General features: G+C 41.9%; 3 protein-coding genes across 3 annotated transcripts; 2 read left to right on the top strand and 1 right to left on the bottom strand.

The window, feature by feature from the left end:
- Positions 1-237: 237 nt before the first annotated feature.
- Positions 238-1,414, top strand: LOC121553700 (interferon-induced protein with tetratricopeptide repeats 1). Its single transcript, XM_045211483.1, has 2 exons — positions 238-247; positions 303-1,414. The coding sequence occupies exons 1-2, from the start codon at positions 238-240 to the stop codon at positions 1,412-1,414; spliced, it is 1,122 nt and encodes a 373-aa protein (XP_045067418.1).
- Positions 1,415-8,214: 6,800 nt separating this feature from the next.
- On the bottom strand, positions 8,215-9,741 carry LOC121553265 (cholesterol 25-hydroxylase-like protein). Its single transcript, XM_041866285.1, has 3 exons — positions 9,737-9,741; positions 9,011-9,653; positions 8,215-8,238 (listed from the first exon to the last, which is right to left on the bottom strand). Exons 1-3 carry the CDS (start codon positions 9,739-9,741, stop codon positions 8,215-8,217), a joined length of 672 nt encoding a protein of 223 aa, XP_041722219.1.
- Positions 9,742-12,519: 2,778 nt separating this feature from the next.
- Positions 12,520-14,566, top strand: LOC121553264 (interferon-induced protein with tetratricopeptide repeats 1-like). The gene is made up of 2 exons (XM_041866284.2): positions 12,520-12,544; positions 12,765-14,566. The coding sequence occupies exon 2, from the start codon at positions 12,766-12,768 to the stop codon at positions 14,074-14,076; it is 1,311 nt and encodes a 436-aa protein (XP_041722218.2). The 5' UTR covers positions 12,520-12,544; position 12,765; the 3' UTR covers positions 14,077-14,566.
- Positions 14,567-15,279: the final 713 nt, after the last annotated feature.

Here is a 15,279-nt window from a genome sequence, read left to right as displayed (position 1 = left end):
ACACACACACAAACACACACACAATCCAGGTCTGAAATATCTCCCCTAGGCATTGTTAGTTCTAAACTATTTTGATTGAACTGTTGTCTTTTTTTAACCAGAATGGCTCAGACCTCCTTGAAAATTAGTCTGCAATGTTTGGAATGCCACTTCACCTGGAAGTTGGACTACAGCAGATCTAAACTTCAAAGCCTCAGAGAAACCATGATAGATATCAGCAGCAGAGAGGGGGGTTCAATGTTCCTGGGCAGGTCATCTGTACAACCTCCTGGCTTACCTACACCATGCTCTGGGCTCCACAGAGGACGCTCTTCAATGCCTGAAGAAGGCTGAAGAGGCCATTCGCCAAAGCAGTCCAGACGACGTGGAGCTAAGTCTGGTGGTCCACTATGGGAACCTGGCCTGGGTGCACTATCACCAAGGGGAGCTGACAGAGAGCCAGACCTATGTGGAGAAGGTGGGCAGACTACTGCGGGACAACCCCTGCCCAGGTGTAGTGTGGGGTGAAAAGGCCTGGACTTTGAATAAGTTCGATGTAAGCAAGAGGAAGGAAGCGCTACATTACTTCCAGATGGCCTTAAATGGGGACCCTGAGAACAAGGTGCTGCGCTGCGGTTACGCCATGGCATTTAATACATCTGTTGATAGGAAAACTATTACCCCGAAGCTGCGATCTGAGATGTTGGAGCAGCTACGGATTGCTAGAGAATTGGATCCAGAAGATTTGCACATCACAGTGATGTACCTGCAGAGGCTTGCGGAGAGTGGCCAGGTTGAGGAAGCACTTAAACTTGCAGAGGAAGTGACAGAGAAGCCTTTGGACAGCTTTGGTGGATTTGGACTCTTACTATCATTTTTCAGAGATCACGTCTCTCATGATTCAAGCATTGACCTGGCAAGAAGGACCCTGGAGAGACACCCTGATTCACGCCAGCTGAAGAGGCATCTTGGGAAGTGTTACAAATGGAAGATTTTCTCTCCAGAAGAGGAAAGGAACCCAATGAGGCATATTCTGATTGAAAATGCAGTCAACCTTTATGAAGAGGTGGTTGCACTCTACCCAAAATCCCTTGCCGCTAAACTGGAACTGTCTGCCATGTCCAGAGAATCTGGCAGCGTTGATAGAGCAGATAAGATATTTGAGGACCTGCTTCTTGATAGAGAAGGAATGGAGCCACAGGATTTACAAAAATTCTACAACTGGTATGCCCAACATCTGTTTCATGCAAAAAAAAATGCTTCCAGGTCAATTGATTTCCACAAGAAGGCAGCAGAGATTATGCTACCCACTGACCAACGTGACAGCAGTATTCGTGTTTTGTTGTCCATTGTCCGTAATAGAGGACACAGAGCTGAGGAAATTGTGAACTTCCTGGATGGCCTTGATAGAGAAGGTGCTGTCGGCCAGTTCTAGCCAGAACTACCTGCCGAATCGTTCAAATTTACATCGCCTGTTTATGATTGATTAATGTGGAAAATATATTCACTATACCACTAGTACAAATTTTGGTAAATCTAGGACAAATCTTGATTTATGAGAAAATTAATACCTTAGTATTCAAAATGTCTGCGCTCAATTTTGTTACTGGGATTGCTGAGAGACGCATGATCATCAATACTAACACTTGAAAGTAAATTCAAGGCTGATAGTAAATTCTTATATATATATATGCAGGCCTAACATGACAAACATCTGTCTGGAATCCAATTTTTCAATTGTGTCTGTAAAGGTTAACTGTGGACTAATGTACTGTAGACAAACTAATAGGCTATTTTTCAGTCTTGCACTATAGAGTAGAGAGGCCCTGTATAGCCTCACAGACTGACTATCCAGAGTGATAGGATCTTCCTGATTTTATTTTCTTCACACTGGGCACAATAGATTCTGTTTCTGGAAAATATATGTAATGTGTAATATTGTACTGTCAAATATCTTGTAAGTTCTTGTGAAAATAAAGGTTTTCTCTTCTATTCTGTTAAAATATCATTAATTAAAGAAATACAGTAACAGCAAACAATACCAAGTTATTTTATAGTACACACCACTATCCCAGTAGGTTACTAGAATTTCTTAATGCATAGCTGTGGATATCTAGTTCAAATTGTACGACAAAATACATTGACTATCATCAGCTATGGTCTGAGTTTGATTGATTATGGCTCTGAAAGTCATGCATACGGTACAAGGTCAGGGTACACCACAAATACAGCAAAGAATATGTCAGTGGAAAGCAATGGGGAATGAAGGGTGACTAGTGTCAGTTGACATCACAATACAACACCTTCTCAGAAGTTGCTCCAGAAATCACAGTATCATTGCTGCTGAGAAAGATTGGCCAACATATTACCACCACTGTGCAGTATTTCATAAATTCTTAAAGTTCTAAAGTACTTTACATTATTTAAATACACATTACACTACACACCTACTGAGCTCCTTGATTTTGTACAGTAGGCTCCCCCGTTCAGTTTTCGTCAGACAACACTACTTCCCTTGCAAGGGTTTGACGAAAAACAGGATTATATTTGTGTATAAGGCGCCACCTAGTGTTTAATGAAGCCAATCCATAACTCCCCATCGTCTCATGCATCACCACCAGTTCAGCATCCATAAATTCACTTGTGTCTCTATTTTAGTAATTGATTGACTGACATGCTGAAGGCTGGCATACAGCTTCAGAGTTTTTCCTGGTCAGGTCAAGTGGTCAGGTAAAACTCCTGGCCTTAAACATAACATTCTCATTCCATCGCTCTTCTCCTATCTCTGGTGGTGTAGCTATTCATAGGAGTTGAATCCAGTGTGAGGAATAATGTGAACCCTGGGCTCGTTTATTTACATTCTGTCCTGTACACTTCGATTGTATATCCTGTTTCTCTATTTGGTTATCTCTCCCCTAACCTAATACAGCAGGCCTAACAGAAGCCTGAAACTAGATCCCGAACATCCTGGACTTGACATGACATGTTGGGCGAGGTTCTCTTCTGCACTGTTGAACCAATCCAGTAACTGTGGTGTAGTTAAGATGGAGTGTCACGTTGTTAACGTCCAAAAGCGGATTTGCGCCACAGGCTTTCTTTACATTTCTCCTGAAAACCGTAACATCTGGTTAAAGGAATCGGCAGAGCCACAGATTATCCATTATATTGACCAGAAACTCCATAGAGAAATAGTAATGGCGTCTTTTTGTAGGCACACAAACTCCGCCATGGTTCGTTGGACAAAGACATAAGTGGAAATGAATGGTGTTTTTGGATAAACGCCAAAAATAAGGTCTGTGGTAAACACAGGTTTAGGAGATTTTATATGTTTTGTTCTATGAGATAATCTTCATCAGCTAATGTCACTTTTTGTAAATTTTGAAGCATTTATGTAATTAAAAAAAGCACATAAAGGCTTCATCATTCATAAAGGTCATGTTAACTGACTTATATTATCTCACAGAACAAAACATAGAAGATCTCGTAAACTTGTGTTAACCTCAGACTTTATTTTCGGCATTTAACCCAGAACCCTATTCTTTCCCCATTAATTTTCCCCATAGGAATGGCTAAACCAAAGATTGTGGATATACTGACAAGATACATGTTTCTCCGCCCTAACAATGGGAGTCGTTGTCCACAAAGCGGCACGGCGAGCTGTCTAGCACCTGCCTATCCTTTCTTTGGATTGGTGGATACATCTCATTATTGTAATCCTTTTTTGAATATTTGATGAGGGTTGTTGACGTCAACCGTCTGTATTAAATGGAGAGGGATGTACACAGTGGCAAAATACCTGACCACTGTGACTGACCCAAAATTAAGGAAAGCTTTGACTATGTACAGACTCAGTGAGCATTGCCTTGCTATTGAGAAAGGTCACTGTAGGCAGACCTGGCTCTCAAGAGAAGACAGGCTATGTGCACACTGCCCATAAAATGATGTGGAAACTGAGCTGAAATGAATTGAAATTGAGATGCTATTCTACTAGCCTCAGACCATGAATATGCATAGCCATCTCGAGACAACTCCGATATGAGGTGTTTTTTCTCAAAGTTGCTGGGATGTCATGTACACTTGTAACAACTTCAGCATTACGAAACTCCTATTTGATCAAATAAACCTCACGTAGCAAATAAGCCATACATTTATTTATTGACCAAATTCGACACTCCATACAATTGATATCCATATAAAAACTCATTGCTTGGTGGGCGAAACAACAAAAAAACGTCACTTGCAGATAGATTTTCCGCCAAGTTGGGTCTCTCTCTTCCTCTTCTGCTTCCTCTCTGGCTGAACGAACCAGAGGTAACTTATTTCCGGGTTTAAGGACTACAACAAAGATATTTATAACTAACCCAAGACAGGTCTTCTGTGTCGTTTACAGTGGGAGCAAATGAAGCATAGTGGGCAGAACAAGCAAGGAGGTGGGCAAAGTCAAGCATGAGCTAGCGAGATCCTATTGGTGCGTTGTAGCAAGTATTTGCATATTTCCGTTAGGGAACGCCACCTTTGAAGTGCGCGTGTGTACAAACTCAACTCAACCTTGCACTCCTTCTAAACAACATTTATTTTTTTTACTTTAGAAAATTTGCATAATGCAGGCCCAGTTTCACCAGAGATACTTTAGAGGAGATGGGAAACTCCATTAAACTCTTAATAACGGCAATTGTCTACGTTGCCCATGCATCGTCAAAGGGCCGCGCGGTGCATTCTGGGATATTTTGGGACAAGGACTTCCATCTTCTCCCACTACCCGCGAATGGACTTCCTCTCACTGACATATTTGGTGGTGAGAAAACGATCTAAAAGGATGCTTCAGCTTTATAGCCCCTGTGACCTGTCTCTTGGTTACCCTTTATGTCTGTAACAACAAGCTGGCGAGCTGTATTGTCCACTCTAACAATGAAAATAAATGTTTTCAAAAATGGAAAGTAATTGGGAAAGGACAAGATCAGCTGGGACGATTCTAGCCAATGAGAGGGCAGTGGCACAAATCAGATATAACGATTTTTTTTCTCTCAAAGTTGTTGGGATGTCACATGACCTACTTAAACTGTTTTTTGTTTTTTTTATACATATAACGTGTTGGTCCCATGTTTTATGAGCTGAAATAAAATAGCCCAGAAATTTTGAATATGCACCGAAAGTTTACTTATCTAAAATGCTGTGCACAAATTTGTTTACATCCCTGTAAGTGAGCATTTCTCCTTTGCCAAGATAATCCATCCACCTGATAGGTGTGGCATATCAATAAACTGATTAAACAGCATGATCATTACACCTAAAAAGGCCACTCTAAACTGTGCAGTTTTGTCACACAACACAATGCCACAGATGTCTCAAGTTTTGAGGGAGCTTGCAATTGGCATACTGAGTGCAGCAATGTCCACCAGAGCTGATGCCAGAGATTTTAATGTTCATTTCTCTACCATACAGTGCATTTGGAAAGTATTCAGACCCCTTGACTTTTTCCACATTTTGTTACGTTACAGCCTTCTTCTAAAATTGATTAAATAGTTTTTTCCCCCTCATCAATCTACACACAATACCCCATGATGACAAAGCAAAAACAGGTTTTTATCGTAGAGTGCCCAGACGAAAAATAAGAAAGAAAAAAAACGGAAATATCACATTTACATCAGTATTCAGACCCTTTACTCAGTACTTTGTTAAAGCACCTTGGGCACGGATTACAGCCTTGAGTCTTCGTGGGTATGACGCTACAAGCTTGGTACACCTGTATTTGGGGAGTTTCTCCCATTCTTCTCCCATTCTTCTCTGCAGATCCTCTCAAGCTCTGTCAGGTTGGATGGGGAGCGTCGCTGCACAGCTGTTTTCAGGTCTCTCCAGAGATGTTAGATTGGGTTCAAGTCCGGGCTCTGGCTGGACCACTCAAGGACATTCAGAGACGTGTCCCAATGCCACTCCTGCATTGCCTTGACTGTGTGATAAGGGTCATTGTCCTGTTGGAAGGTGAACTTTCGCCCAAGTCTGAGCACTCTGGAGTAGGTTTTCATCAAGGATCTCTCTGTACATTGCTCTGTTCATCTTTCCCTTGAGCCTGACTAGTCTCCCAGTCCCTGCCGCTGAAAAACATCCCCACAGTATAATGCTGGCACCACCTTGACTAATTGTAGGGATGGTGCCAGGTTTCCTCCAGACGTGACGGTTGGCATTCAGGCTAAAGAGTTCAATCTTGCTTTCATCAGACCAGAGAATCTTGTTTCTCATGGTCTGAGAGTCTTTAGGGGCCTTTTGGCAAACTCCAAGCGGGCTGTCATGTGGCTTTTACTGAGGAGTGGCTTCCATCGGGGCACTCTACCATAGAGGCCTGATTGGTGGAGCGCTGCAGAGATGGTTGTCCTTCTGGAAGGTTCTCCCATCTCCACAGAGGAACTCTGGAGCTCTGTCAGAGTGACCATTGGTTTCTTGGTTACCTCCCTGACCAAGGCCCTTCTCCCCTGATTGCTCAGTTTGGCCGGGTGGCCAGCTCTAGGAAGAGTATTGGTTGTTCCAAACTTCTTCCATTTAAGGCTGATGGAGGCCACCGTGTTGTTGGTGACCTTCAATGCTGCAGAAATGTTTTTATACCCTTCCCCAGATCTGTGCCTCGACACAATCCTGTCTCGGAGCTCTACGGACAATTCCTACGACCTCATGGCTTGGTTTTTGCTCTGACATGCACTTTCAATTGTGGGACCATATATAGACAGGTGTGTGCCTTTTCAAATCATGTCCAATCAAGTGAATTTACCACAGGTGGACTCAAATCAAGTTGTAGAAACATCTCAAGGATGATCAATGGAAACAAGATGCACCTGAGCTCAATTTCGAGTCATATAGCAAAGGGTCTGAATACTTATGTAAATAAGGTATTTATGTTTTTATGTCTAAAAACCTGTTTTTGCTTTGTCATTATGGGGTATTGTGTGTAGATTGAAGAGGATTTTTATTTAATCATTTAGAATAAGACTGTAATGTAACGAACTGTGGAAAAAGTCTAGGGGTCTGAATACTTTCCGAATACTTTCCGAAGATGGCACTGTAGGCCACCTCCAACATCGTTTTAGAGAATTTGGCAGTACATCCAACCGGCCTCACAACTGCAGACCACATGTAACCATGCCAGCCCAGGACCTCCACATCCGTCTTCTTCCCCTGCGGAATCGTCTGACACCAGCCACCCAGACAGCTGATGAAGCTGTGGGTGTGCACAACTGAAGAACTGTCAGAAACTGTCTCAGGGAAGCTCATCTGCATGCTCGTCTTCCTCACCAGGGTCTTAACCTGACTGCATTTCGTTGACGTAACCAACTTCAGTGGGCAAATGCTCACCTTCGATGGCTATTGGCACACTGGAGAAGGTTGCTCTTCACAGATGAATCCCGGTTTCAACTGTACCGGGCAGAAGGTAGACAGCGTGTATGGCATCGTGTTTGCTGATGTCAACGTTGTGAACAGACTGTCCCATGGTGGCGGTGGGGTTATGGTATGGGCAGGCATAAGCTACGGACAACAAACACAATTGCATTTTATCGATGGCAATTTGAATGCACAGAGATACCGTGAAGAGATCCTGAGGCCCATTGTTGTGCCATTCGTCCGCCGCCATCACCTCATGTGTCAGCATGATAATACACGGCCCCATCTTGCAAGGATCTGTATACAATTCCTAGAAGCTGAAAATGTCCCAGTTCATCCATGGCCTGCATAGTCACCAGACATGTCAACCATTGAGCATGTTCGGGATGCTCTGGATTGATGTGTTTGACAGTGTGTTCCAGTTCTCACCAATATCCAGCAACTATCCAGACAATATCTTGATCAACTCTATGTGAAGGAGATTTGTCGCGCTGCATGAGGCAACTGGTGGTCACACCATATACTGACTGGTTTTCTGATCCAAGCCCCCTACCTTTAAAAGGTATCTGTGACCAACAGATGAATATCTGTTTTCCAAGTCACGTAAAATAGATATATTCACTTTACCACTATACCACTTGGACAAATCTAGTATCTTGGACAATCTAGGAAAAATTATGATTGAGTAAAAAAAATACTTTCTTATTAAAAAGTGTCTGGGCTCAATTTTAGCTACTGGAATAGTTGAGAGATGCTTGATCATCCATACTAACATTTGAAAGTAAATTCAAGGAAATTGGTAAAGTATTCTAATTCCTATAAACATGTAGGCCTAACATGACAAACATCTGTCTGGAATCCATATTTTCATATTGTGTCTGTAAAGGCATACTGCGGACAATGTAGACAATTATTGCATTATAAAGTAGAGAACCCCTTTATGAATCCCAGTATGAAAATGTATGCACTCACTAACTGTAAGTCGCTCTGGATAAGAGCGTCTGCTAAATGACTTAAATGTAAATGTAATAACCTCACAGACTGACTATCCAGAGCGATAGGATCTTGTGTTTTGTTTTTCTGCACAGTGGGCACAATGGATTCCGTTTCTGGAAAAATGTGTAAGTGAAAATAAAGGTATTCTGTTCTATAATGTTTACAGATCATTAATTAAAGTAATACAGTAACAGCAAACAATACCAAGTATTTTTATAATGCACATCACTATCCCATTTAGGTAACTAGAATTTATTAAATGGAGTTGTGGATATCAGGTTGAAAGCCAAGGTATAAAGCCAAGGTTTGCGATTTACTGCCAGTATAATTTATTGGCTGATCCCTCCTGATGACCCGGATGGAATCATGTGATCCTTCCTTAATCCATAGGAAGTCCCACCCAGTTGACTACTTTATTTTTTTAACCCATTTGACTACTGCAAGATGGTGAAAGTCCTTAAGGGCGCTGCCGATTCTAAAATATGATTTTGGGCACAAGAGCCCTCTATCTATCTCAATGGGGGAAAACTAGTACCCATTGTGGGTGAAGCCAATCAGGTAAAACTGAGGTTTTGTTTGAAACTGCTAGTGAGTCGGGTGATGATAAAAGCGCAGAGAGTGAGAATGAGTGGGTTACAGTGGCGAAGAAGGGAAACAAGAGAAGTACAGTTGTGGTGGAAACTCGGAAACCCCTAGACTCGTTTTTAGTCGGAGTGTTCAAGGTGAAGAAGAGCATCTTGGTGAGTGGGTGGCAGCCCAACAGGTCAGGGTTCACCGCCTTAAACAAGCCCAGACTCAGGGTCTCCCAGACCCCAGAGTGCTCCGTGGTCAGGGCTAAGGTGGCTGTGTAGCGGTGGTGCACCTTATGGAAAGTCCGGTAGAGCCAGGGCACCTTGTGGTGCAACACATGCCACACAAAGTACTGCAGGTCAAAGAGGAGGAGACAGACTAGCACGTACCAGGCCACATGAAGAGCCCCAGGGGCTTGGGCAGGGAGGACCACTGGTCTCCAGTACCAGTGCAGAATGCTGAGGGGGAAGATGAACACAGTTTGGGTGTGCATGGAGGTAGCCAGGCAGCTCCATGCCATTACCCAGGTCACCCTGCTCTGTGGCTGGATCTTGTAGTGGTGCACCAGGTCTAATCTGGAGGACAGGGTGTCCAGGCACAGGTAAGGCAGGCAGCAGCTCAGATAGAGTGTCAGGGAGAACAGGACGGGGAACAAAGGAGAGCAGAGAAAGTCTTCTTGTGCTCTTATCCTGTTCCATAAACTCTGTAGCAGGAGAGGAGGACTCCAGTGAGGGCTCCATCTTTACTGATCGAATGGTCTTCAGTCTGCAGGCAGTAGAGGATGCCTCTTAAAGAGGCTGTATTATTACTCTATGTGACATACCGCATGTCCTTATTAGGCTTTTCCTGCTAGGGAACTCCGTAAGGAGGGAACGGCATGCTTCACTTTCCAAACTATTTAACCCCCTGCGTCTATGAACAACTGTCCTCAAATAAAAATGTAATCTGTCAAAGGGAAATGAAATCATATTTAGGGTGACAAATTGCTTCAGACAATGAAGTAAGTCATTATTCATTAGTTTAACATAGTTTAGAGTAACTGTTTTCAAATGGTCTACTATGACAACACGTTCCCACCCGCTTGAACCGTAGGCAGGCAGATAGATACTGTTTGATCATGTCATGATCATGGACTATAGTGTCCAGCTGTGTGTATGTTTATTTTAGTTTTGTGGTTTTTTTTCTTCAAAAACAGACACTGTAGAGACCCTAGTATTTAGTATTTGTTGCTGGGTAAACCAATATGAGTATGCCTGAGTTTGATTTATGTAGGTACAAGGTCAGGTTCAGGGCACACGTTCAGAGACAGAGTTTTGGTAGAAAGCAATGGGGAATGAAGGGTGACTAGTGTCACTTATTTTTCTTAAAACTGCATTGTTGGTTAAGGGCTTGTAAGTAAGCATTTCACTGTATGTTCTACACCTGTTGTATTCGTCGCATGTGGAAAATAAAATTTGATTTGATTTGATTTTGAATACATCACCTTCTCAGAAGTTGCTCCAGAAATCACAGTATCAAGATTGGCCAACATATTGCCAGTAGGCCTAGTGTACAGTATTTCACAAATTCTTAAAGTTCTATTATACGTGACATTATTGACATACCCACTACACTACACACCTATTGAGCTTCTTGATATTGTACAGTACAGTAGTAGTGACGGTGGGTCATTCTCGAACAAACGGCTCTTTTTGAACAGATATTTTTGGTGAACGTCGAATCGCATTTGTGAAAGAGCCATTTCTTTGTCTCCCTGATTTGTATAGCCTACTGTTACCACTGCTTTTTGAGCTGCCGACAACAATTATCTGTAGATAAGTTATAAAAACATTATCTGGAGATGGTAATTCCTCACTGCAGAAACTGAGGAGAGCACAACATTCTGGTCCACACACTGTCCAAAGCGCAAATGATTTTCCTTCATATTTTTTGCAGGCCATCTATTAATTTGGTCAGATAAACATTTATTTTAACTTGCATGTCACAATGTGACATAACGGTAGGTAGCATGTTATGCTTTAATTAGAGATGAGCTATTTTTTCATGGATTTATGTAAATGTTTAAGCACTACTTAATGAAGAGCCATTTGAGAGCCAAATGAACAGCTCTTTTAGTTGAACAGAGCAAAATGATCCGGCTCACCGAAAAGACTCGGAATGCCCATCACTATACAGTAGGCTACCCCTTCTGTCTTAGTCAAATACAACACTCTTTTCCTTGCAATGGTTCGACAAAAAACAGGATTAGATTTTTGTGTAAGGTGCCACCTAGTGTATTAATAAAGACAATGCATCCCTCCACCTTCATCTCGTGCAGCCCTATTGCTAACACAACTGATTAAACTAATTGCATTCTAAACTGAAGAACATGATTAGTTGATTATTGGAGTTAGGTATGGTAACAGGTGCTGGAGCAAAAGTGTGTCACCAATCAGGCCACGAGGACTGTAGTTGCCCATCCCTGCATCACCAGTTCAGCGTCCATAAATTCACCCATGTGTCTCTATTTGTAGTCATTGACTGACTGACATGCAGAAGGCTGGAATACAGGCTCAGAGTTTGGCCTGGTCAGGTCAAGTGGTCAGGTAAAACTCCTGGCCTTAAACATAACATTCTCCTTCCATCTGTCTTCTCATTCTGTCTCCTGTGGTGTTATCTGTTCATAGTAATAAGAGGGGAATCCAGTGTGAGGAATATGTGAACCCTGGCCTTGTTTATTTACATTCTGTCCCGTGCTCTTATCCTGTTTCTCTATCCGGTTATCTTGATTGAGGTATATTGGCTTCTCTCTCGCAGCGATTTAACATTAATGTCACATCTCTCACCATCTTTCACCAAAAATGAGATGATGAGACATTGGTTTTGATTTCTCTAGAAGAAGAACTCGTATCATAAAATGGTTCAATTATTATAATAAAATGTATCTAAAAAAGCTAAGTCTGGTGGTCCACTATAGGAACCTGGCCTGGGTGCACTATCACCAAGGGGAGCTAAATCACACGTGATGTCATAAAATAAGAAACACTCAATGCCATAAAATATTAAACCTTTACCTCTGATGTACAACACATCTAGACCTTGGACCTGAAAGAGCCTGCTCTCTGACCTTAATAAACTTTACCTGTAAGATGTTAAGATGTGATACACAAAACCTACTTTTGTTCAACGTGTTAACTCAACATTTCTGTGACTGTCAATTAAAATGGGTCAGTTAGCAATCCACTAAAGTGTTTCTTACTTTTGCATACAGTAAAAAGGCTGAATTATGTTTGCATTAATTTCTCAGAAATGTTATCTAAATATTTATTAAGTAATATGGATGATGGATTGGTTGGTTGGTTGGTTGATTACAGTTGATTGATCTTTAAATGTAGATGTTATTAGAATGGTGTCTGCAATGACCATTCACTTTAGTCTCTATTTGCTAGAAACAAAACTATGGCTAGAAACGAAACTTTGATACTTGGTTGTAAAGTGAGGCAGTAAACAGCATGACCAGCTGATTGTAAGATAAGAATGTGGTCCATACAGTATAAAATCAGGATATAAGCCAGTGAGGTATCTAATCAGACATTCATTTGCTCTTGAAACTCAGAGACTACAAGATGGCTTTCTCTTGTCCAACTAAGACGTAAGCTCTCTCTCTCTCTCTCTCTCTCTCTCTCTCTCTCTCTCTCTCTCTCTCTCTCTCTCTCTCTCTCTCTCTCTCTCTCACACACACACACACACACACACACAAACACACACACGACACACACACAAACACACACACAATCCAGGTCTGAAATATCTCCCCTAGGCATTGTTAGTTCTAAACTATTTTGATTGAACTGTTGTCTTTTTTTAACCAGAATGGCTCAGACCTCCTTGAAAATTAGTCTGCAATGTTTGGAATGCCACTTCACCTGGAAGTTGGACTACAGCAGATCTAAACTTCAAAGCCTCAGAGAAACCATGATAGATATCAGCAGCAGAGAGGGGGTTCAATGTTCCTGGGCAGGTCATCTGTACAACCTCCTGGCTTACCTACACCATGCTCTGGGCTCCACAGAGGACGCTCTTCAATGCCTGAAGAAGGCTGAAGAGGCCATTCGCCAAAGCAGTCCAGACGACGTGGAGCTAAGTCTGGTGGTCCACTATGGGAATCTGGCCTGGGTGCACTATCACCAAGGGGAGCTGACAGAGAGCCAGACCTATGTGGAGAAGGTGGGCAGACTACTGCGGGACAACCCCTGCTCAGGTGTAGTGTGGGGTGAAAAGGCCTGGACTTTGAATAAGTTCGATGTAAGCAAGAGGAAGGAAGCGCTACATTACTTCCAGATGGCCTTAAATGGGGACCCTGAGAACAAGGTGCTGCGCTGTGGTTACGCCATGGCATTTAATAAATCTGTTGATAGGAAAAACATTACCCCGAAGCTGCGATCTGAGATGTTGGAGCAGCTATGGATTGCTAGAGAATTGGATCCAGAAGATTTGTACATCACAGTAATGTACCTGCAGAGGCTTGCAGAGAGTGGCCAGGTTGAGGAAGCACTTAAACTTGCAGAGGAAGTGACAGAGAAGCCTTTGGAGAGCTTTGGTGGATTTGGACTCTTACTATCATTTTACAGAGATCACGTCTCTCATGATTCAAGCATTGACCTGGCAAGAAGGACCCTGGAGAGACACCCTGATTCACGCCAGCTGAAGAGGCATCTTGGGAAGTGTTACAAATGGAAGATTTTCTCTCCGCAAGAGAAAAGGAACCCAATGAGGCATATTCTGATAGAAAATGCAGTCAAACTTTATGAAGAGTTGGTTGCACTCTACCCAAAATCCCTTGCAGCAAAACTGGAACTGTCTTCCATGTACAAAGAATCTGGCAGCGTTGATAGAGCAGATAAGATATTTGAGGACCTGCTTCTTGATAGAGAAGGAATGGAACCACAGGATTTACAAAAATTGTACAACTGGTATGCCCAACATCTGTTTTATGCCAAAAAAGATGCTTCCAGGTCAATTGATTTCCACAAGAAGGCAGCAGAGATTATGCTACCCACTGACCAACGTGACAGCAGTATTCGTGTTTTGTCGTCCATTGTCCATAATAGAGGACACAGAGCTGAGGAAATTGTGAACTTCCTGGATGGCCTTGATAGAGAAGGTGCTGTCGGCCAGTTCTAGACCTTTTTTCCAATTAAGGCTTGAAATATCCAGATCTACCTGCCGAATCGTTCAAATTTACATCGCCTGTTTATGATTGATTAATGTGGAAAATATATTCACTATACCACTAATACACATTTTGGTCAATCTAGGACAAATCTTGATTTATGAGAAATGTCTGCGCTCAATTTTGCTACTGGGATTGCTGAGAGAAGACATGATCATCAATACTAACACTTGAAAGTAAATTCAAGGCTGATAGTAAAGTCTTATATATATGCAGGCCTAACATGACAAACTTCTGTCTGTAAAAGTTTACTGTGGACTAATGTACTGTAGACAAACAAATATGTTATTTTTCATTAATGCATTATAGAGTAGAGAGGCCCTGTATGGCCTCACACACTGACTATCCAGAGTGATAGGATCTTACTGATTTTATTTTCTTCACACTGGGCACAATATATTCTGTTTCTGGAAAATGTATTTAATGTGTAATATTATACTGTCAAATATCTTGTAAGTTCTTGTGAAAATAAAGGTTATATTCTATTCTATTCTGTTAAAATATCATTAATTAAATAAATACAATAACAGCAAACAATACCAAGTTATTTTATAGTACACACCACTATCCCAGTAGGTTACTATAATTTCTTAACGCATAGCTGTGGATTTCTAGTTCTAATTGTACGACCAAATACATTGACTATCATCAGCTATGGTCTGAGTTTGATTGATTAAGGCTCTGAAGGTCAAGCATACGGTACAAGGTCAGGGTACACAGCCAGAGACAGAGAACACCACAAATACAGCAAAGAATATGTCAGTGGAAAGCAATTGGGAATTTTACATTTATTTTTACATTTAAGTCATTTAGCAGACGCTCTTATCCAGAGCGACTTACAGTTAGTGAGTGTATACATTTTTTTTATTTTTTTTTATTTTTCATACTGGCCCACCTGTTGGAATCGAACCCACTGAGCTACATCCCTGCCGGCCATTCCCTCCCCTACCCTGGACGATGCTGGGCCAATTGTGCGCCGCCCCATGGGAATGAAGGGTGACTAGTGTCAGTTGACATCACAATACATCACCTTCTCAGAAGTTGCTCCAGAAATCATAGTATCATTGCTGCTGAGAAAGATTGGCCAACATATTGCCAGTACTGTGCAGTATTTCACAAATACTTAAAGTTCTAAAGTACATGACATTATTGAA

The sequence above is a fragment of the Coregonus clupeaformis genome, chromosome 37 (assembly GCF_020615455.1).
Source record: "Coregonus clupeaformis isolate EN_2021a chromosome 37, ASM2061545v1, whole genome shotgun sequence".
NCBI classification, from domain to species: Eukaryota; Metazoa; Chordata; class Actinopteri; order Salmoniformes; family Salmonidae; genus Coregonus; species Coregonus clupeaformis.
Note: the sequence above shows the minus strand (reverse complement) of the source record. Positions and strands in the feature narration are given on the sequence as shown.